Source organism: Lutra lutra, chromosome 6 (assembly GCF_902655055.1).
Source record: "Lutra lutra chromosome 6, mLutLut1.2, whole genome shotgun sequence".
Classification (NCBI taxonomy): Eukaryota; Metazoa; Chordata; class Mammalia; order Carnivora; family Mustelidae; genus Lutra; species Lutra lutra.
The window spans coordinates 151,473,055-151,492,349 of record NC_062283.1 but is presented as its reverse complement, the minus strand read 5'-3'; the positions used below and the strand labels follow the sequence as shown (position 1 = coordinate 151,492,349).

Sequence of the window (19,295 nt, the reverse complement as noted above, 5' to 3'; positions counted from 1 at the left end):
TTTGAGCAGAGTGGGCTCGGGGTTTGGCTCACCACAGAGCACAAATGTCTTGCGGTGGGAGCTGCCCCCTTTGAAGCCTGGTGTCGGGTTGCTGGTTGAATTACGTCGGGGGTTCACTTCCCACTGATCACCAAATACTCTATTTTATGATCACGGTTTGACTTTTGTATTTTACCAAATAGTTCCTCACAGACCTTGCCTTTCAGAGATGGAGCAGCTGGGCTTTCCACGGCTTGGAAGCCACTCGGAAGCTCTAGGACGAGCCTGTTAAGTCCTGTTGCTGCAAATCAGCCTCTCTGTCCAGCCCCTTTGCCTCTGGATGCGGCACCAGGGACCAGGGCGTGGCACTCGAGTGGTGAGGGGATGGTACACGGCAGAAGCGTGGGAGTATTAGCAAATGCGGGCATTCTGGGCCTGTGCTGGGACAGATTCTGCCCCGTTATCAGACACCATACACCCAATCCCTTACCACACACTGGGTCAGCCAGAGCGGCCCTGACCAGCCCAGCACCTACTGGGAACTTCTTAGAAATGCAAATTCCCCGCGAAACTCTGGGGTGGGCCCAGCTGTCTGTTTGTAACAAGGCCCCTGGGATTCTGATGCAGCTGGAGTGTGACAACCAGGCCCTCCGCAGGAGCCCCAACTTGGGGTTTTGTGGTCTGGATTAATTGTTTGGCTCTTGGGTCTGCTAGAGAAGGACTGCCCCACTCTAAGTAATGACCCCAGGGCTTGCGTCTGAAGGCAGGTGTTGTCTACCTTGCGCAGGGGACCAGAGGGTGGGGTTAGCGATGGGGACCCCACCGTGCCTTGCTGCAGCACCCTGACAAGCCTCCAGGCTGCCTGGGCTCTGAGCTCTTTCTTCCCTGGCGGGGGTGGATTTGCCCTGGCTGGGCACCGGGTGACCAGTGGCACACATCTGTGAGAAATTCATCTGTGATTAAGCTGTTCTGCTCTGCGCTGAGGCTAGCTAGGACTTCGTTAGCCCCGAGCCTAAGCCCCTGGGATCCAGGGGTGAACCTGCTAAGGGGCATCTCCTAGTGGCCCGGCCTGGGGAAGACGGGGAGGAGACTTATCTTCGTGGTGTGAACAAGCGTTTGTGTGAATCGTCTGTTTAGCACTTCCTAGAATTTGGGTCCCAGGCCCACTGAACACAGGGCAGGGACCAGCACTGGTTCCTGGAGGAGCTGGCCAGTGCCCTGTACAAACCAGCATGCTCGGTAGGCTTCCTTCCGCGTCTTTGATCCCGTGTGAGCAAGACCAGCCGGGGCGTGCAGAGCCCCTGCACCACAGAGGAATCCCAGCGAGCTTTCAGAGCACGTGGCTGTCTTCAGAGCTTGCTGCGCCGTGCAGGTGACTGAGACCGTGGACCCATCTCTTCACCTCTGCAGCACGAGATTTAGAACTGGTGCCCGTCAGGCTCCAGACCCACGTCACTGCAGGTGAGCGGGGGAATTCGGTGGAGGGCAAGGAAGGGGAGGCGAGGAGAGCCAAACACGGGAAACGAGGAGCATCTGTGACCCCTCGTAGAGAATGTTAGAGAGAGATTTCCTAAAAGGGAGATTGTGGAGGCCCCTCGGCCAGCTCAGGGCCCTGGCACGGCCATGGCATGCCAGAGAATGGACAAACTACCGGTTTTCAAAGTTCCAGATCTGAACCTCAGTGTTCCGACTCAGAATAAAGACCGTCTCAGAAGTAACGTGTTCGTGGGCGTAAAGCAGGTGCCAGGTAAGAGTCACGGACTGAGTGAAGGCCTCCAGGAAAACCAAAGGAGTCACGGACCTGGATCCCCCGTGAGGCAGACGGAGCCCCAGCTCGAGTCCTTGGAAATGAGCGTTGTGGTTCTGGGCCCAGAGCTTGGGCGGGAGCCGCCAGGAAGGGATCCGGAGCGGCAGCGATGAGCTGCGGGGAGGAGTCCATCACCTGCCCACCTGCGCAGACATCTGTAACCTGGCTGCCTGGGCGGGCAAAGGCCGTAATCCCTGGGGGAATGTCCAGGGAGACATGAATGTGAACTTGGAGTCCCTGGGATGCTACCCTCACGAATTCTCCCTAATGACTGCTTTCCCATTTAGCGTTGTGTCCCCTTTGTGAGCAAATAAACAGAACCTGCTTCCTGGGAATGAGAAGGGCCGGATCTACTGATCAGCTTTCAGAAGGAAACCACCACTGGAGTTCGCCTCCCAGAACTGCTTGAGGACTCTGGAGGAGTCTTTGGTCCTGAGTCTTTTGGTCCCAGTAGCTGCCTTGTGGTCTCCATACCTGTACGTGAAGTTCTAGAAAATTCCTAATCCTCTGTGCATCCTTGGGGGATGGGTGACTCCCCACAGCTCTGTTCACTCCCAGTGCTGGCACACATCTGAGTGTGGGAACCTCTGCTGGGTCTTGGGACCTGCCTTGTCCTCTCAGACAGTGCACCTGCTGATGGAGAACTTGGACAGTGTGTGTGCTGCTGCTTTGGGGAAGAGTGAGCTGCCAGGTATGAAGTCGACTTTGGCCTTGACTTGTCTCTTTTGTCCCAGCTCCCACACGATGTCAAGAGTTGTGTGGGCCTTTCCTTCAGAACATATCCAGGGGAAGCCACAGATGAGTTCTGCCTGTATCAGAACTCTGTGTAGACGGAGACATACTCCAGAGTCCGGGGACTCCAGAGCCTGGTATGATTACCCACGTCCAAGCTGGGCTCACCTCTTGTCCAAATCATCGCCCTTAGCTTCCAACACACCCATGGAGTCTAGTGTTAACACAAGGGCCAGACCAGTCCTGTGTAGGGTTTTAGACATTTGTTGCTATGTAGCAAGTGCCCTGAGTTGAGTGGCTTCAAACGACATTATATTTTGTAAGGATCAGTTGGGGCTCAGGTGGAAGATTCTTTTGTTGGTCTCCCCAAGGCTTAACCATGTGGCTACATTCAGCTATGAGCTGGACTGACTCCAGTCCCTCCAAGATGGCTGTAGACCTCTTCTTTCTTTCTTTCTCTCTCTCTCTCTCCCTCTTGCTCTCTGTCTCTTTTTACCTCCATTTCTGTCTCTATCTCTGTTTCTGTGTCTGTCTGTCTCTGTTGCTCTCTCTGTCTCTCTCCGGTTTTCTCTCTCTCTCTGGCAGGGCTGCTGTTTACTGAGTGGTGACTGTCTTCTAAGAAGAAGGAAGCAGAAACAGATCATCCTCTTAGGACCTGGGTTGGAAGTCCCAGAATTTCGCTCTGTCATATTCTGTGAGTCAGAGCAAGTCACAGGGCTGCCCAGGTGCAAGGGGAGGGGACACCCATCCCACGAGCTCCCAGGAGCAGCCACAAAGATGAACAAAGACAGAAGAGTTGGGCTGCCAGAGATGCAGCCCACTCCTGTGAATGTCCTTGAAAGACTCCATGTGCTGTAGGAGCCAATGAGACCCATTTGTTTATGTGTTTGTCTGTCTGTCCACCTCCCTTCGCTGGACTGATTTTCTTGTGGACGGGCATAGCTTTTCTTTTGTTCCCGATTGTCCTCCATGCCCAGAGCAGTGCCCATGAGTAGGAAGAGCTCAACGAACATTTGCTGAGTGAGTAGAGGAGAAATACATAAGCATATTCAGATAAAGTCATATGCGTGTCTTCAGCTAACTGCCTATGTTTAGAAGCATGTGGGCATGTAAGAGCGTTTCACAGCATGGTCAGTCATGGAGAATGTGAGACAGAAAGTACTGCCCTGGATCCGACTTGAGCTTTTGTGTTTAGAGCAAACATGCTGTCTGAAGAAGACTGCGTGGGCTTCCCCCGTGTGGCCAGCCACTCCCAGTGAGGGGCACACTGTGGTAGTCCCGTGCTTGCTGATGGATGGTACCAGGAGAGCCCAGGCTGGGCCTGTTCAGTCCCAGGATCTACCAGAGAAGTTCCTTCACTCCCAACGAACTAGTCCTCAACCTGTCAATCTGTCATCTCCCCTGGTACCATGTTAACCTGTGAATTCCTATCAAGTGAGTCTTCTGGTTGGTAAACAAAGACACACCAATTTGAAGATTAAAAATATATTGGAATAATATGGCAACAACATATTTTTAGCTTTGATGGATGTCCAGTGCTGATTTTTTCCCTTTAATTGCCCTTGTTTGGGGGGAGTGGTCGGTTAGGCCTGACATGAAGTTAGTCTGTTCACAGAGCAGCACAGATGCCGCTGCCACTCCAGATGCTTAGTCCCTGGCACTCTGTTCAACAACAGAGCCCTCAAGTCTGGGAGGGGACCCTTAGTTGTCATACCACCGGAGAGATATCTGCTCATGTTTTCAGTAAGATGAAAGAAAAAACATGTCATGGTGACATTGCATCCAGGGTCGTAGTGAGGAGGGATTCACGTGTCTAAATGTCAAGGGTACATAGGAACGTGGGAATGCTCTTTTGGAAGAACATTACCTGGCCATTGTTCCCTCTCTCTCTCGGCAGGCACCAAAGCCATCACAGTTTAGCTGCAAACTACCAGCCCACACTCCGTTTTAGTAGACGTTCATTGTTGGAATCTTCATGTTACTTAAACCTAAATGGAAGCGATATCTGTTATTGGTTTATGGGGAATAATAAAACTTCTCAAACTTCAAAAATGAAAAGATAAAACAATCACCGTTACACCAACTACAGACTCATTTGACGTTGCACACTTTTAATGAACCTGAAATTACAAAAAATATGTGCTCAGATTTTCTAATTATAAGTTATTTTTCTTGACAGCCATCAGCCCACTCTTATTTTGGCCAGAACCTGCGCTGAAAGCATGTTTAGATCTCTTGAGGAGCAATAAGTAATACAGCTTTGGATCCTTAGTGCTATGTTTTACAAATCTTGTCAATCACTAATATTGACATAAAAAGACATTTTCAAGAACCAAAAATAATTTTCCTCTAAAAATGTTACAAAATTATATATATCTTTGGTGCCTTATGTGCAGGCATTGTTATATGTGTGAATCTAGACTGATAGAAGGACTGTATTTATTCGAGCAGGAAAAGTTATTTGAATTACCAAAAATATATGTAAAAGTATGTTTTTCACTCCAAAATATCAAAATACATAACATCTCCAAACGAGAGGTGTTTCGTTTTTGCGAAATGTTTTGTACGATGAGGCCTCTGTCCACTGGAGTTGCTGCTCATGGGACTTGACCACTGGATGTTCTTTACAGGTTAGGGGCTCTGCCTTGGAATCAGCTGCTCATCCACCCCAAGCCCAGGAGGGATCTCAGCGGCCCCTTCCCAGGGTAAGCAACTCTTCAGTGTGGCCTTGAAATCTGAAGGTTATTTATAAACTTGATAATTGAACCTGGACTCATTGTGGTGGAAAATGTGATTCCTTCTGCAGACATCAGCTGTAGAATATGTGTGTGTGTGTGTGTGTGTGTGCGCGCATGTGTGGGTGCGTGTATCTGTGTGTGTGCATGACTGTGTGTGTGCATGTGTGTGCGTGCTGAGATTGTGTACGTGAAAGTCTCTTCTCTGTGCAGATGAAACTGGGAGTGTATTATCACTGTCCTTCCCATGAGTGTATTGTCCTATACCTGAGGGTGTCCGTCTCTGAAGTTCTAGTGCTTACTTCTAAACTTGATCAAATATCATCATCCATCCATCCCCCCACTCGTATATTCATCTACTGAAACCCCTTAGAGAATGCACCAAGAGATTCTGTGAGGGAGAAAGACAGGAACCAACTCCTCAGGTGACTCCTACTTTGGTAAATGTTTCAGCATTTATTGTTCTGCAACTTGATTTAGGTTTTAGAAGTAGAGGTAGAGTGATTTTTCATTGTGATAATGTAGGTGAAATTTTACTTTTTTTTTTCCTTAAAAATAATTCCAGTATTGGAGCTCTTGGGTGGCTCAGTTGGTGAAGCATCAGACTCTTGATTTTGGTTCAGGTCATGATCTCAGTCAGGGTCATGAGATCGAGCCCCGTGTCAGGCTCCACACGTATCTTTCTTCACACTGAATGTGGAGCCTGCTTGGGATTCTCTCTCTCCCTCTCCCTCTGTCCCTTCCCAACTCCCCCAACACCCACCCCGCCCCGCCATTCACAAGCATTCTCTTTCTCTCTAAAAAAAAAAAAAAAAAAAAAAAAGATTCCAGTGTAAGAAAGTATCTAAAGGGATGAGAAGTAACAGCTAATGAGAAAACGTCAATGAAAACACATGTTGTCCCATCATCTTCTCCCCGATTGACTATGAGCAACTCAGTGTTTCCCTGTCCCTTCGCTTTCCTAAAGGCACACTCCCACCTGCACTTACACTCACCCCACACCATCTGCACTGGACAGGGAGGCCCTGATATAGAGTTATGTTTGCAAAGGTGTTCCTAAAATGGAAAAAAAAAACACAAAAACCCACAGTGCTCTTTCTGGAGCGCCTATAATGGGACCTTTGAAGACATCTTTGTGGGTCCACGATCCCTAAGGGTTTGAACCACCCCTGGAAGCAAACAGTGTGACTGGGGTGGCCCTTTTTCTCCATTTTTCTTCATTCTGAGCATCAGCCACAAACAGTTCCTCCCCTTTCACATTGTAAAACAAAGCGGAAAGACTGTGACTGCCTTTTACCAGATAGAGGTGATGTTTCACGAGAAAGGCATCTCCCGAGGAGGGGTCTGCACATGGTCCACACGGTCCCTTCCAGGATGCAGTGTGGACGCTGAAAGAGAGCTTCCTGGAGCCAAGGGGCTGGTTCCCGGGTGCTCAGACCATAAACAGCCTTCAAGGCACTTAAAAAATCTGCATTTTGTGGGTGTTGGCAAAGCCACTCTCGCTTCCTCCCCCCGCCATCTGTTCTTTGTGTCTGAGCCCTCCCTTTGAACATTTGCCTTGGCGTGTAAATACTGCAATTTACTTCACTTCAGGCTTCAAGTTGATGCCATTTTGCCAAATGCACTTGTGGTGGGTCCGTTCCCTAAGAAGCCTTCATGTTTGTTAACCAGACTCAGCTTTTCTTGGTGAAAGCCGTGGGGCAGGTTTTAGGGAGCATAGGGGCACACCTGGGACCTGGCTGTCTGTCCCGTCGATGTGATGGTGAGGACAGAGGCCACCTTTCCCAGCCCCCTTCATGACCCACTCCAGACCGTGGCACTTTAGAGTCCACATGCAAAGCCCTGCAGGCCCACTCGGGACGCAAGTCCTCACATCCAGTGTTCCCCTGTCATCTCAGGACTGTCTGGGCACAGGACCCAGATGGGGTGTCCCGGGCCCCCACTGTCGTTTACAGGCACATGAAACTCCCATGTGAGGAAACACTTTGTCTCAGGGACTGTTCTTTTTTTTTTTTTTAAGATTTTATTTATTTATTTGACAGAGAGAGATCACAAATAGGCAGAGAGGCAGGCCGAGAGAGAGGAGGAAGCAGGCCTCCCGCTGAGCAGGGAGCCCGATGTGGGGCTCGATCCCAGGACCCTGAGATCATGACCTGAGCCGAAGGCAGAGGCTTTAACCCACTGAGCCACCCAGGCGCTCCTCAGGGACTGTTCTTAAGAGAGCCACCTCCGCAAGGTGGGCTTGTGTGTGCCCAGCGGGCATGGCTGCTTCCCGGGACCTGGGGTCTCACTGTGGGCACAAGGACGGGCTCCCTCTTTTACCAATTTTCTAGAAGAGGCTTCCTCATGTGTCAGGAGGACTCCAGAGGACTTTGTAACGTTTGGGACTTGTTAAATCCCTTCATGAGGCTTGGAAGCAGTCAGAATTTGTGAATGGACTTCTCAACAGTGAGGTGAATGTACTGATGGCGCTGGGCTGTCTTGAAAAGCCAGGTCCTCGCCCTGCGGGTTTGATGACATTCAGGGGACTCCGTCTGGGGTCTCAGCTGCCTGTTTCCAGGCTCCCAGCTTTCTCCCCGTTAGCTGTCTGCTCCTTGCTCTTTCTGCCCTGGCCACCCTGGTATCCTGTGCCCCATAAGCCTTCCACCCCAGGGCCTTTGTATGTACAGTTCCCTCTTCCAGAAATGCCCTTCCCGCAGTGACCCCCACTACCACCCACCTCCGCTTCCATCCTTACTCAGAAGGCTCACCCTGAGAAATCTGTCCAACCTTTCTGCACTGCCTCCTTGCCCTGCCTGTGTTTAATTCCCTTTGCCAGCTTTGGTTTTCTCTCTTAGCCCTCGCCACCTTCTACTATTTTACGTAGTAAAATACTACGTAATTTATTCTCCGATTTAGTGTGTCTTTCTCCTCTTCCCCAGAGTGTCTTTCTCACTCTGTCTTGTGTTTTCTGTATATCCCCAGTGTCTAAAAAAATGCCCGGCATTCAATAAATACTTGATGAATTAATGAAAGGAGTAGCAGATTTTCTAAGAAATGTTGCTTTCCTTGGCAACACTGTCCACTGGATTCCGTCAGGTGCAGTTCCGGAACACCGAGCGCAGGCGAGATGCAGGCTGTGTAAGCGGCACATGCGGTCAGCCTGGGGTTGGAGGCCTTCTGCAACCTGGGTGTCCGCCGCTGGGAGCCGTGGACCCTCCGATCCCCCCAACCCCGCCTCCCGCGCATCAGCTCCTGCTCCCTGGGCCTCTGCTGCCCAGCACCCCTCCGCCCCGGTTCAGCCTTTTCCCTGCCCTTTCTCTTCCCTTGTTCTTTCCGGCCTCCGCACGCCCTCCCTGCAGAGAGCTGGGGATGCCCCTTCTTTTCCGGGGTTCCGTGCACACCCGTGCACACCGCGGTCCTGGAGGAGGCCGTGCGTTCCTAGCGGCAGCGCCGCCCCTGCTTCAGCATCCCCGGGGGCTGGGCCTCGAGCATCGCTGCTGCCTCCCGGTGGGCTCGGCCTGGCCGCGGGAATGCCGGCCCAGAGCCCCGGCTCCGGTACCGGTCCTCTCGTGCGGCAGGCTGGCGTCGCGTGGCTCTCCACGTTCCCTGCACGGTGTCCCACCTCGGTCTCTCGCGGGCGCCTTCTGTGCGCAGCCGTGTCACCTGCCCGGGGTCCACCGTTCCGCAGGCGCAGAGCAGCTTTCGGACGGGCCCCATGTGTCACGTGGATTATTTGGTTAGAAATGGGGGTCCTGAAGCCATGACCACGGGTTCCCTCCAGGGGCAGGGTCCACTCCAAGACTTAGAAGACCTCCGCCCGTGGCGGCAGCCCCTCCTTTCAGGCACCCGCCTGCTTCCTGAGCCGGGAACAGCGAGCCGCACCCTGCGCTGGGGCCAGTCCGTGTGTTCTTGAGTTTGCACGGTCAAGAGGACACTCAGCGCGGCGCCAGTCTGTTTGGGATCATGCTTAACGCTCACAGACAATTGCTGAGTTCCCTTCCCTTTTTAAAAAAAAAAAAAAAAAATTGGAAAAAGTTCCATTTCAGGAAATCTCTTCTTTCTTTGCCATGAACAACATGCTCATGACCTCCGAGAGACGATTAAACTCCGCCGGCTGTGCTTTGGTGAAGAGACGCTGCATTACACCCGTTATAGGAATGAAGGATACGTCCAAGGAAGAAAACATAAGTGGTTCTGATGTCTCACAGCTGGTGGCCTCTACCTTTAAAATATTCCATTTTCCTTGGAAAATACAATTCTGATTGGGCTTTGCACACTCAATTTGGAGAGTGTTTGCACTCATCTTGTTTTCTTATTCACTCTGTGTATAAAACTGGGTGTTTTCAGGCCAGAACAAGATCTCTGTCTGTATCTGTCAAGGGGGTGGCCCGTCATTCTGAGGAGCACAATTAACACGCAAGGTACAAGGAATGAACGAAGGAAAGAATGAGCGGGTGAAGCCGCGGTGCTGGGCTATGAGAATGACCCGCGATAACATGTGCGGGGGTATCTCACGGGTGGTGAAGTTGTCATGAGAACTGATGACCTTGGGTAGACCTTGGGTAACTCCCCAGAGAGGCGATCAGCTCACCAGGCAGCCCCCACATTGGGAATGGTCAAATACAGCTTCTACCCAATCAGAACGCACACAGAGAGGCAGGAAAGCTCATTTACTATCCACATATAGCATAGTCTCAATTATGGCTCAGAGCCTCTACTTTTTTATCTTTATTGGAAAATGTTTTAGACTGTAACAGGCAATATTATTGAGTTACTCTGAATCACCTAGACCTGAGCTTTGATCCTGGTTTTTAGTTGCCTGTCAGTGACCTTGCTTAAGTCCCTTATGTTTCCCGTATGTTGGCTTTCATTTTTTTAAGTTTTTATTTTAATTCCAATTAACACGAAATGTTATATTAGCGTCAGGTGTACAATAAAGTCATTCAATGCTTCCATACAGCCCCTGTGCTCATCACAACAAATGCGCTCCTTAATCCCCGTCCGTTATTCCCTCATACCCTCTCAACCCCCTCTGTAACAATCACTGTGTTCTCTGTAGTTAAGAGTTGTTTCTTGGTTTCTCTCTCTCTCTTTTTGCTTTTTGCTTTGCTTATTTGTTTTGTTTTTTAAATTCCACATATGGGTGAAATCATATGGTATTTGTCTTTCTCTGACTTATTTTGCTTAACATAATGCTCTCCGTCCATGGTATACCCATGTTGTAAGGGAAAGCTTTCGTTCTTTTTTATGGCTGAGTAATATTCCATTGTGTGTGTGTGTGTGTGTGTGTGTGTATGTGTGTGTGTGTGATGCATGTAATACACACACACACACACACACACACACACACCCCATATCTTCATCCATTCATCAGCTGATGGACACTTGGACTGTTTCCATAATGTAGCTATTGTAAATAATGCTGCTATAAACATTGGGGTGCATGTATTCCTTTGAATACATCAGGAGTGTAATTGCTGGGTTGTAGGGTGGTTCTATTTTTAACTTTTTAAGGAACCTCCATACTACCACCTTCCTCTCCTCCTCCTCCTCCCCCTCCTCCTCTTCCTTCTCCTCCTTCCTCTTCTTTAAGATTTTACTCATTTATTTGACAGAGATAGCACAAGCAAGGGGAGCAGCAGGCTGAGGGAGAGGGAGAAGCAGGCTCCCCACTGTGCAGGGAGCCCGATTTGGGGTTTGATCCTGGGATCCTAGGATCCTGGGATCATGACCTGAGCCAAAGACAGACGTCCAATGACTGAGCCACCCAGGGCCCCCCTGCACACTGTTTTCCAGAGTGACTGCACCATCTTACATTCCCACCAACGTGTAAGAGGGTTCCCCTTTCTCCACATCCTCGCCAACACTTGTGGTTTCCTGTGTTGTTGATTTTAGTCATCCTGACAGGTGTAAGGCACATGTGTCAGCTTTCTTATCTTTTTTTTAAAGAGTGCTGGTTGTTTTTTTTTATTTTTATTATTTTTTAAAGATTTTATTTATTTATTTGACAGAGAGAGATCACAAATATGCAGAGAGGCAGGCAGAGAGAGAGGAGGAAGCAGGCTCACCGGCAAGCAGAGAGCCTGACACGGGGCTCGATCCCAGGACCCTGAGATCATGACCCGAGCAGAAGGCAGAGGCTTAACACACTGAGCCACCCAGGTGCCCCCAGCTTTCTTATCTTTAAAAATGGGTGCAGTAATTCTAATCTGATAGGGTTACTGAAGAATTTAATGAAACAAATTATACAAAGCTTCTCCCACAAATTTACCACTCATTAAATGTGCTTTCTTCTTTCTCTTATTTTTCCAGGTGAGTTGAATTTTAAAAATAATAGCTAATGTAAATTAAAATTTTTGATAGAAATATGATGTAAAGAATTGAAAATGATGGAAAAAGAACTTATACTGTACTGCATCTCTGCTTATAATTTGGTCCTTATTTAGAATAAGTTTGATAATTCAGATAATGCCAAGCTAGACTCTCTAATTGTTTTATAAATTTGGGGGGGCGCCTCCGTGGCTCAGTGGGTTGAGTCTTGGACTCTGGGTTTCCGCTGAGGTCGTGAACTCATGGGTGGTGGGATCCAGTCCCCCCTCGGGCTCGGCGCTCCAGCAGGGAATCTGCTTGAAGATTCTCTCCCTCTGCCCCTCCCTCCACGTGTACTCTCGCTCAGACTCTCTCTCTAAAATAAATAAACAAGTCTTTTTAAAAAATAAATTTAAGAAATAGTTTCATATCGGATCAATCCAATGCACAGTTTTATTCTTTTATATGAGTAGGGGTGGGAAGGTTTGGTTGCTAGCCAGCAGACCGAGGCTGTAAAGATGTATAGGAAACAAGATTGCACATTTCCATGTTTTCTGTGCCAGGCTTTCCTCCCCATGAGTGGTGTGTGACCCCCGTTGCACTGGTGGGACCCTCCTCCCCAGGAGGGGTGTGTGGTCAGCACTGCACCGGCCGGGTGCTCTGCCGGAGAGGAGCTGGCTGCTTGACGGTCAGAGGCAGACTGCATAATTCTCAGGAAAGTGGTTTTGTTTATAAAAAGCAAAGTTATATTCATGCTTATCATCAATATGTCTTTTCTCCAAAATTCTTGGAACTTTGTAGTCTGTCTATCTCTTTTGTCTCAAATGTACTCCAATAATCTTTCCTAAATAATTGTGTCTATTTTGTAACAGATCTTCTAAACACATTGCAGCTTGGCAGAATCCACTGGGCCACAAAGATGTGTCTTACTTACTACGTTCTATGCAAAACGATTGAAAACCAGACTTCAGGACAATGTTTAGCTGCAGCTGACAGAAGGACTTGCCGTTATGCAGACTGAGAAATAAGTTCTTGTTGTCCTTAGACTACAGTGAGGGTTGGGCGTCATACGTGCTGTTGCGTAGTTGAAGCGGGTAGCGTGTTCGTGATCAGACTCTGCTTGTCCTGCAGGTAGGCTGTGGTCTGTAAGCCGGTGCCTGGCCCTGTTGGGTCCAGCTGGCTGGGAAGTGTGACTGCAGCTCTGGCTAGTACAAATGGCAGTAATTACCTCAAATGGGCATAAGCCAAATGGAGTCATTGGTTTTAGGAACTAACCATATCCTCCACTTAGATCAAGGATCAAACTTTTATTTTGGCTGGTTCCAGAAGAGCAGGTTTTGTTACATTTCTATAAAGCAACCCTGTAGTCAATAAAACGAAGACAGTCCAAAATAAATTTCCTACTTACCTGATTCGCTTTCTTTTTAGACACTGTCCATATGAATAGATAAATCCAGGCAGATTTGTTTTGTCTTAATTTTTCAAAATGTATAAATTTCCTTTCATGACCAAATATACTTAAAACCAATATGAAATACATAATGTAAAACTTTGAAAAATTCCAACTGCAGACTGTGAGTAGCTTACCGTACCCACGTGGGAAGGGCAGCATGAAGAATTATCAACAGAAGCGGGAATGGCTTCCTTGTTCTTCTTCAGTCATGTAGTGGGTAGCACCGGCTTAACTGGGTAGTTAAACAGTCTTCAGTTATCCTGAAAAGTAGTTTTGTCCCCAGGTGAACTGATCTTTGTGGTTTAATTACAAATAGAAACCGTGGTTCTTACACGTGCTGATTGTTATACACACACGTACACATGTACTTTATCCACATACAATGTCTGAGTTAGAAGAGGTAGCAGAATGGAGTGGCCCAAAAGACCTTTCAGAAATCAACGACATTTGAATACTATTAAAATGTTTAGTGTACTGATTGCTTTATTAAGAAAGGTATTGCACAATCCATGTGAAAGCAGGAGTTCAGAAAGCTTTTAACTTCTATAGAGAGCCCTCGGACACGGCAAACCCCGAAACCTCTAAGAGCAAGAAGGGGATAGCATGCTGGGGTAGGCACGGCTTGTTTCTAGCTGTTTGTAGATGTCGGCAAACATTTTCTGGAAATACTAGAGGCCCGTCATTTTGCGGGTCACATTTGATTTGGTCACTGTGACATAGCCCCTTCCTTCCTTCCTTCCTTCCTTCCTTCCTTCCTTCCTTCCTTCCTTGTTAGTAACTGTTTAGAAATGTGAAAACCGCATACTGGGCCCACAAGCTAGAGGTCACCAACCTCTGATCCATGATGTTGCTTGGTCATTCCTTCCTGGACTTGAGTGTCTTCATGATCCTGAAGCTTCTGTTGACGCCCTGTGCCTTACCGTGTTTAATCTTTATGCACCAAGACCCCCAGCCCAGTGCCTGACCTATGGTAGGTTCTCAGAAAATGTTTGCCACTTAATACCTCATTTTACTCTAATTTAATTTACATTTTCCTCACTTAATTCCCTCATTTTCCTCTAACCCTAGTGTTGAAAGGGCAGCTTTGTTTCCGAGTGATGTTTGTTTTACCATCAGCCTGAGCAGTGCTGTTTCCAGGGCCACCCCTCCCCCACCCTTCTCTCTAGATGTTAGTGGGGAGCCCAACAGATGCAACTTATCCAAGCTGCTCCCTCGAAGAGCAGTATTATGCATAACGCAAACCCAGTATTACAGAGTAAATGTAATTTAAGGGTGTAAGATAAATTCTTACTAAGTTTTAAAACGTGTTTAGTCCAGTTTGTGTGTGTGTCGGGGATCCCCGATTTCAATGATGACAGCATTGTGTGTCAACCATGCTTCAGTAAAAAAAATAGAATGTCCTTGAGGGCAAACCCAGAACTTTTAATTTTTCTTTCATGCTTCTTTTCCCGTCGTCCCTACCTACCCCTGCCCCCACCACACTGCGGATCACAGGGTGGAGCTTAATGGTACCTCAGCCCCACACTTTGCTTCCCAAACATCTCTAAGATGGATCTTTCCCCTTCCCTGTTCTTTCCTCTTGCAAACGCCACATCTGTTTTTCCATTTCTTTAAAGAAATGTGTGCATTTTTCGATCTGCCCAACAAAAACAATATAAGCAATTTTAGATTTCTTTAAATCAATTTTCTGGCCTTTTACCCCTTCTGTTTCAAAATATGAGGTCAAGGGGTGTCCGGCTGGCTCAGTTGGGAGAACATGCGACTCTTGATCTCAGAGTTGTAAGTTCAAGCCCCACGTTGGGTGTAGAGATTACTTAAAAATAGAATCTTAAAAAACAAACTCAAAACCCCACAAAAATATGGGATTAAAACCATAAGGCATAATGAGCCAGTGATTTGCAAAATTTTATTACAATTGACTAACGGTTAGTCTAAATTATTAATTTCTTTTATCACTAAAAGAAAAAAGGACAAAATGTATTCCATTCTTCCTGTTATGTACCAATAGAAATCTGACATCTTTGAAAACGTGTACAATGTTTATTTGTTTATTTATCTCTCCCAGTTTGAGGAGGAAACAGAACCTGGGCTTGCAGATTTTTTTTTTTTAAAGATTTTATTTATTTATTTGACAGACAGAGATCACAAGTAGGCAGAGAGGCAGGCAGAGAGAGAGAGAGAAGATGAAGCAGGCTCCCTGCGGAGCAGACAGCCCGATGTGGGGCTTGATCCCAGGACCCTGGGATCATGACCTGGGCCGAAGGCAGAGGCTTTAACCCACTGAGCCACCGAGGCGCCCCTGGGCTTGCAGATTTTAAAGCACTTTGCTATAGTACTTGATGTGGTTTGATGTCTTTTGAACTTGGGTTATCAGATATTGGATCTGATTTGGCTTCTCTCTGCTTTCCTCCTTTGGTGGTCTGAGTTTCGGTGGATTCGTACAGGGGACACAAGTCTCTGTGGGGCTTCCCCACGCCCCAGCACATGTAGCAACAGTAATTTTGGGAATAGTTTCAGGGGCTGGAAGCCACCGCTGGTCCTGGAAGGGAGAGCCGACCTGGCACAGCCTCCCGAACAGCGAGAGTGCACATCTCACATCTCGCTCCAGCCCCTTCCTCCAGCAGCTCAGCAGGGGGTGTCAGAGAAATCATTAAGGGGGCATCCTGGCCTCTCCCTCCCACACCTGCGGGTCCTGGTTCCCTGCTGTAATTTTATGGGCCGTGAGGAGGCAGGTTTGACGCCATGGAGCACAGTCTCTGCCAACAGCTGCAGACGAGTCAGCTCCCCAGACAGTAAAATGTAAAGCGGGGGGAGGGAGAGAGAAGCTTTGAAGTTTACAAAAAAGCATGACTTTGACCACTTCCTTTTTCCTTTTTAAATTGGTGTCCCAGGTATGTTGAGAGGAACCATCAGCTAACTTTACAAGGAAAGACCCACTTCCTCCCAACACTTAAGGGCTGCGCGATTCCCAGCATTTGAATACCGGCCGTGCTCAGTGGCCTTCTTCATTGGGGGGCGGGGACATCTGCTCTGAGCAGATGAGAAGCAGTGTTTTAGCCAAAGGAGTGAACGCGTACAGACACGGCGCGGTGTGTCCTGGAAATACGCACTCACACACAGAGAGCTTCTGGATTCAAGTTGAAGGTTAAAGGTGCGAGCAGCCCCCAGTCACCTTTCCCGTGTGTTTACCTGCCTCGGGCCTTCTTGCTTTTGTCCTGAAAAGAAGAGATGTGAAGCTGTGCCCTTATGTTCTCCCCCGAGTTTTCATCTCTAATTAATGCCTTTCCTTTCCACTTTGTTTTCAGTATTTTTCTTTTTGCTTAAAAGCCTAACTCCGGGAGAAGTGTCCTGGAGGGATGTGTGCATGTTTGTGCTTCAGTGTGCTCATGTGCATGTCTGCGTGCGTGTGTGCACGTGTGTGCTCATGCACACGCCTGCGTGCGTGTGTGCACGTGTACGTCTGTGTGCATGTGTGCATGTCTGCGTGCGTGCGTGCGTGTGTGTGCTCGTGTGCATGCCTGCGTGCGTGTGTGCATGTCTGTGTGCATGTGTGTAGTTATGTGTATGCATGTGCTTGTGTGCGTGCGTGTGCTCAGTGCACGTGTATGCACGTGTGTGCACACGTGTGCATGATGCACACATACGGGTTCAGCAGCATTGATCTTCTGGAGACTTGCAGAATGTGGGGTTTGAGTCTGCAGCTTGAAGATGTGCGTGAGAGAAGTGTGGAAGTCTTTTTAAAAATTATTTTAAAGATTTTATTTGTTTATTTGAGAGAGAGAGGAGAGGGGCAGAGGGAGAGAGAGAGCGTCTGAAGCAGACTCCACACCGGGTGGGAAGCCTGGTACAGGGCTCAGTGTCATGACTGTGAGATCCTGAGCTGAGCGGAAATCAAGAGTCAGACACTTAACTGATGGTGCCACCCAGCACCCCAAAAGTCTTTTCAAATCACACGGCACACCTCATGTTATGATTTCCAGATTAATTCTGGTCTTTGTTTAATGAAACGTGGGCAAAATGGGTCCGATTTAGACTCTTTGATGCTACGTTCGAAAGTAAGAATGAAGGTCATCACAGACAGCTGTTTGGAGACCAGCAGAAAATTTAGAACAAAGAATCTCGTAATTCACTCACTTTTTCTTCAAAAGTGTTCAAAAGAACATGAATCCTTGCACCCTGTCGTATAGGGTAGAATTAACGTGGGAATGAATCTATTTGGGCTGTATGATACCATTGTCGATGTACGTGGTCTTTGCCTACTTAGTTGTAAGACTTCGAACCAGTCATTTACCTCCTGGGATTTAGGCTCCTTATCTGGAAAAACAAGGCAATCAATCCAGATCTCTTCTGTCTAATACGGCGGCCACTAGTCGTGTCTGTTTAAATTTAATATAGTTAAGTAACACTAAAATTCAGTCCCCTGGTTGTACCAGCCACATTTCAAGTGCTCTGTTTCCTTTCTTCTCTTTGTTTTTTTAAGATTTTATTTATTTATTTGACAGAGAACAGCATGCACAAGCGAGGGGAGCATCAGGCAGAGGGAGAGGGAGAAGCAGGCGCCCGCTGAGCAGAGAGCCCGATGTGGGGCTCCATCCCAGGACCCTGAGATCATGACCTGGGCTGAAAGCAGAGGCTTAACCCACTGAGCCACCCAGGCGTCCCGTCAAGTGCTCAGTTTGTGCACGTGGCTCGTGGCTAGTGCTTTGCGCAGAAAGGAGAGGGCAGACCCCAGCACAGATTGGCAGAAAGTTCTGTAACATACCTGAAATGTTATACCAGAGAAACAGAACCTGGGGATCTCCAGGCTTCTGTGCTCCAACCACAGCTTACTTACTATTGGAAGTTTATTGAGTCATCATTTTATTTTGTTGTTGTTATTTTCTTTTTTAAGAAAGAGAGAGGAGGGGAAGAGGGAGAGGGAGAGAGAGAATCTTTTTTTTTCTTTTTTTGTCAGAGAGAGAGGGAGAGAGAGCGAGCACAGGCAGACAGAATGGCAGGCAGAGGCAGAGGGAGAAGCAGGCTCCCCGCCAAGCAAGGAGCCCGATGTGGGACTCGATCCCAGAACGCTGGGATCATGACCTGAGCCGAAGGCAGCTGCTTAACCAACTGAGCCACCCAGGCGCCCCGGGAGAGAGAGAATCTTAAGCAGACTCCACATCCAGCACAGAGCCAGCCCAGCGTGGGGCTTGATCTCATGACCCTGAGATCATGACCTGAGCCCAAATCATTTTCTACCAATATTGTAAATAAAAGTGGTTAGTTTTGCATCTTTTATTACTAGCGAGCTAGAACACACCTTCCCTATTTCATTGCTATGTGTCTCACACATCACTTTCATGAGTAGCCATGTCCGTGTGTGGGGGGGGGGATGTGCGTGAGTGTGTGCATTCTGAGAGTCCAATTTCTTTTTGATTTGTACGATCTCATCATTGGAATATTAACCCTGTGCCTGTCACAGAGTTGCAAAAAGTCCCACGTTTGTCATTCACCCTTCAATGACTTGCATTATTTTTTCATTTATGGAATCAACCGATAGTTTTAATTCTGAGGTCATTGAAATGTTTCAGTCTTTTCCTTGATGCTGTTTATCTTCCCAAAGGAAATATTATATAAATATCGGTCTGTGTTGTGGTTCTTTACTTTGGTTGCACATCGGAGCCCTCTGAGGAGCTGGAGAACAAGAGGGCGCTGGGGCCTCTCCAGCCACCGGGGAGTTCCGCCCGCAGCCGAGCTTGGAAACCTCCTGTTCAAGCTGCGCACCACTTCCATGATTTCATTCTCCACCCTTATCTGGTGATGAGGCTGGGATCTGACATTATATTTCCAGAACATCCAGCCATCTGTCTTAAAGCTGTTTGTTAGAGCATTCATTCTCTATTGCAGTCTACCTTTTCAAAGCTAGTTGGGTCTTTTTCTGTATTTTGATTCTGTCCAGCTGCTTCCTGGGACAGCGTCACGTAGGATGAGTCCCTCTTGTTACTTCCCTACATGTGAGACTCACGTCACGATGGCGCTCAGTGAGCTTGAGGGACGCCTGGGTGGTTCCGTCCGTTAAGCGTCTGCCTTCTGCTCGGGCCACGATCGCAGGGTCCTGGGATTGAGTCCCAAGTCGGGTTCCCTGCTCAGCGAGGAGTTTGCTTCTCCCTCTTCCTCTGTGCTCTCTCTCTCGCTCTTGGTCCCTCTCAAGGAAATAAATAAAATCTTTAAAAAATAGTAAAAACAAACAAACAAAAAAAGTGTGGTTGATTAAGTAGAGGGAACCTAGAGATTCATGGCCCAAATAATAACATTTGATTGA

General features: G+C 48.0%; 1 protein-coding gene across 1 annotated transcript in view; it reads left to right on the top strand.

The window, feature by feature from the left end:
* LOC125102903 (uncharacterized) overlaps positions 1-19,295 on the top strand; it is a 53,804-nt gene that overhangs the window by 12,756 nt on the left and 21,753 nt on the right. The window contains exon 4 of the mRNA XM_047734517.1: positions 5,149-5,223. Coding sequence (XP_047590473.1) covers positions 5,149-5,223 — 75 coding nt within the window. The remainder of the gene's footprint in view (positions 1-5,148; positions 5,224-19,295) is intronic.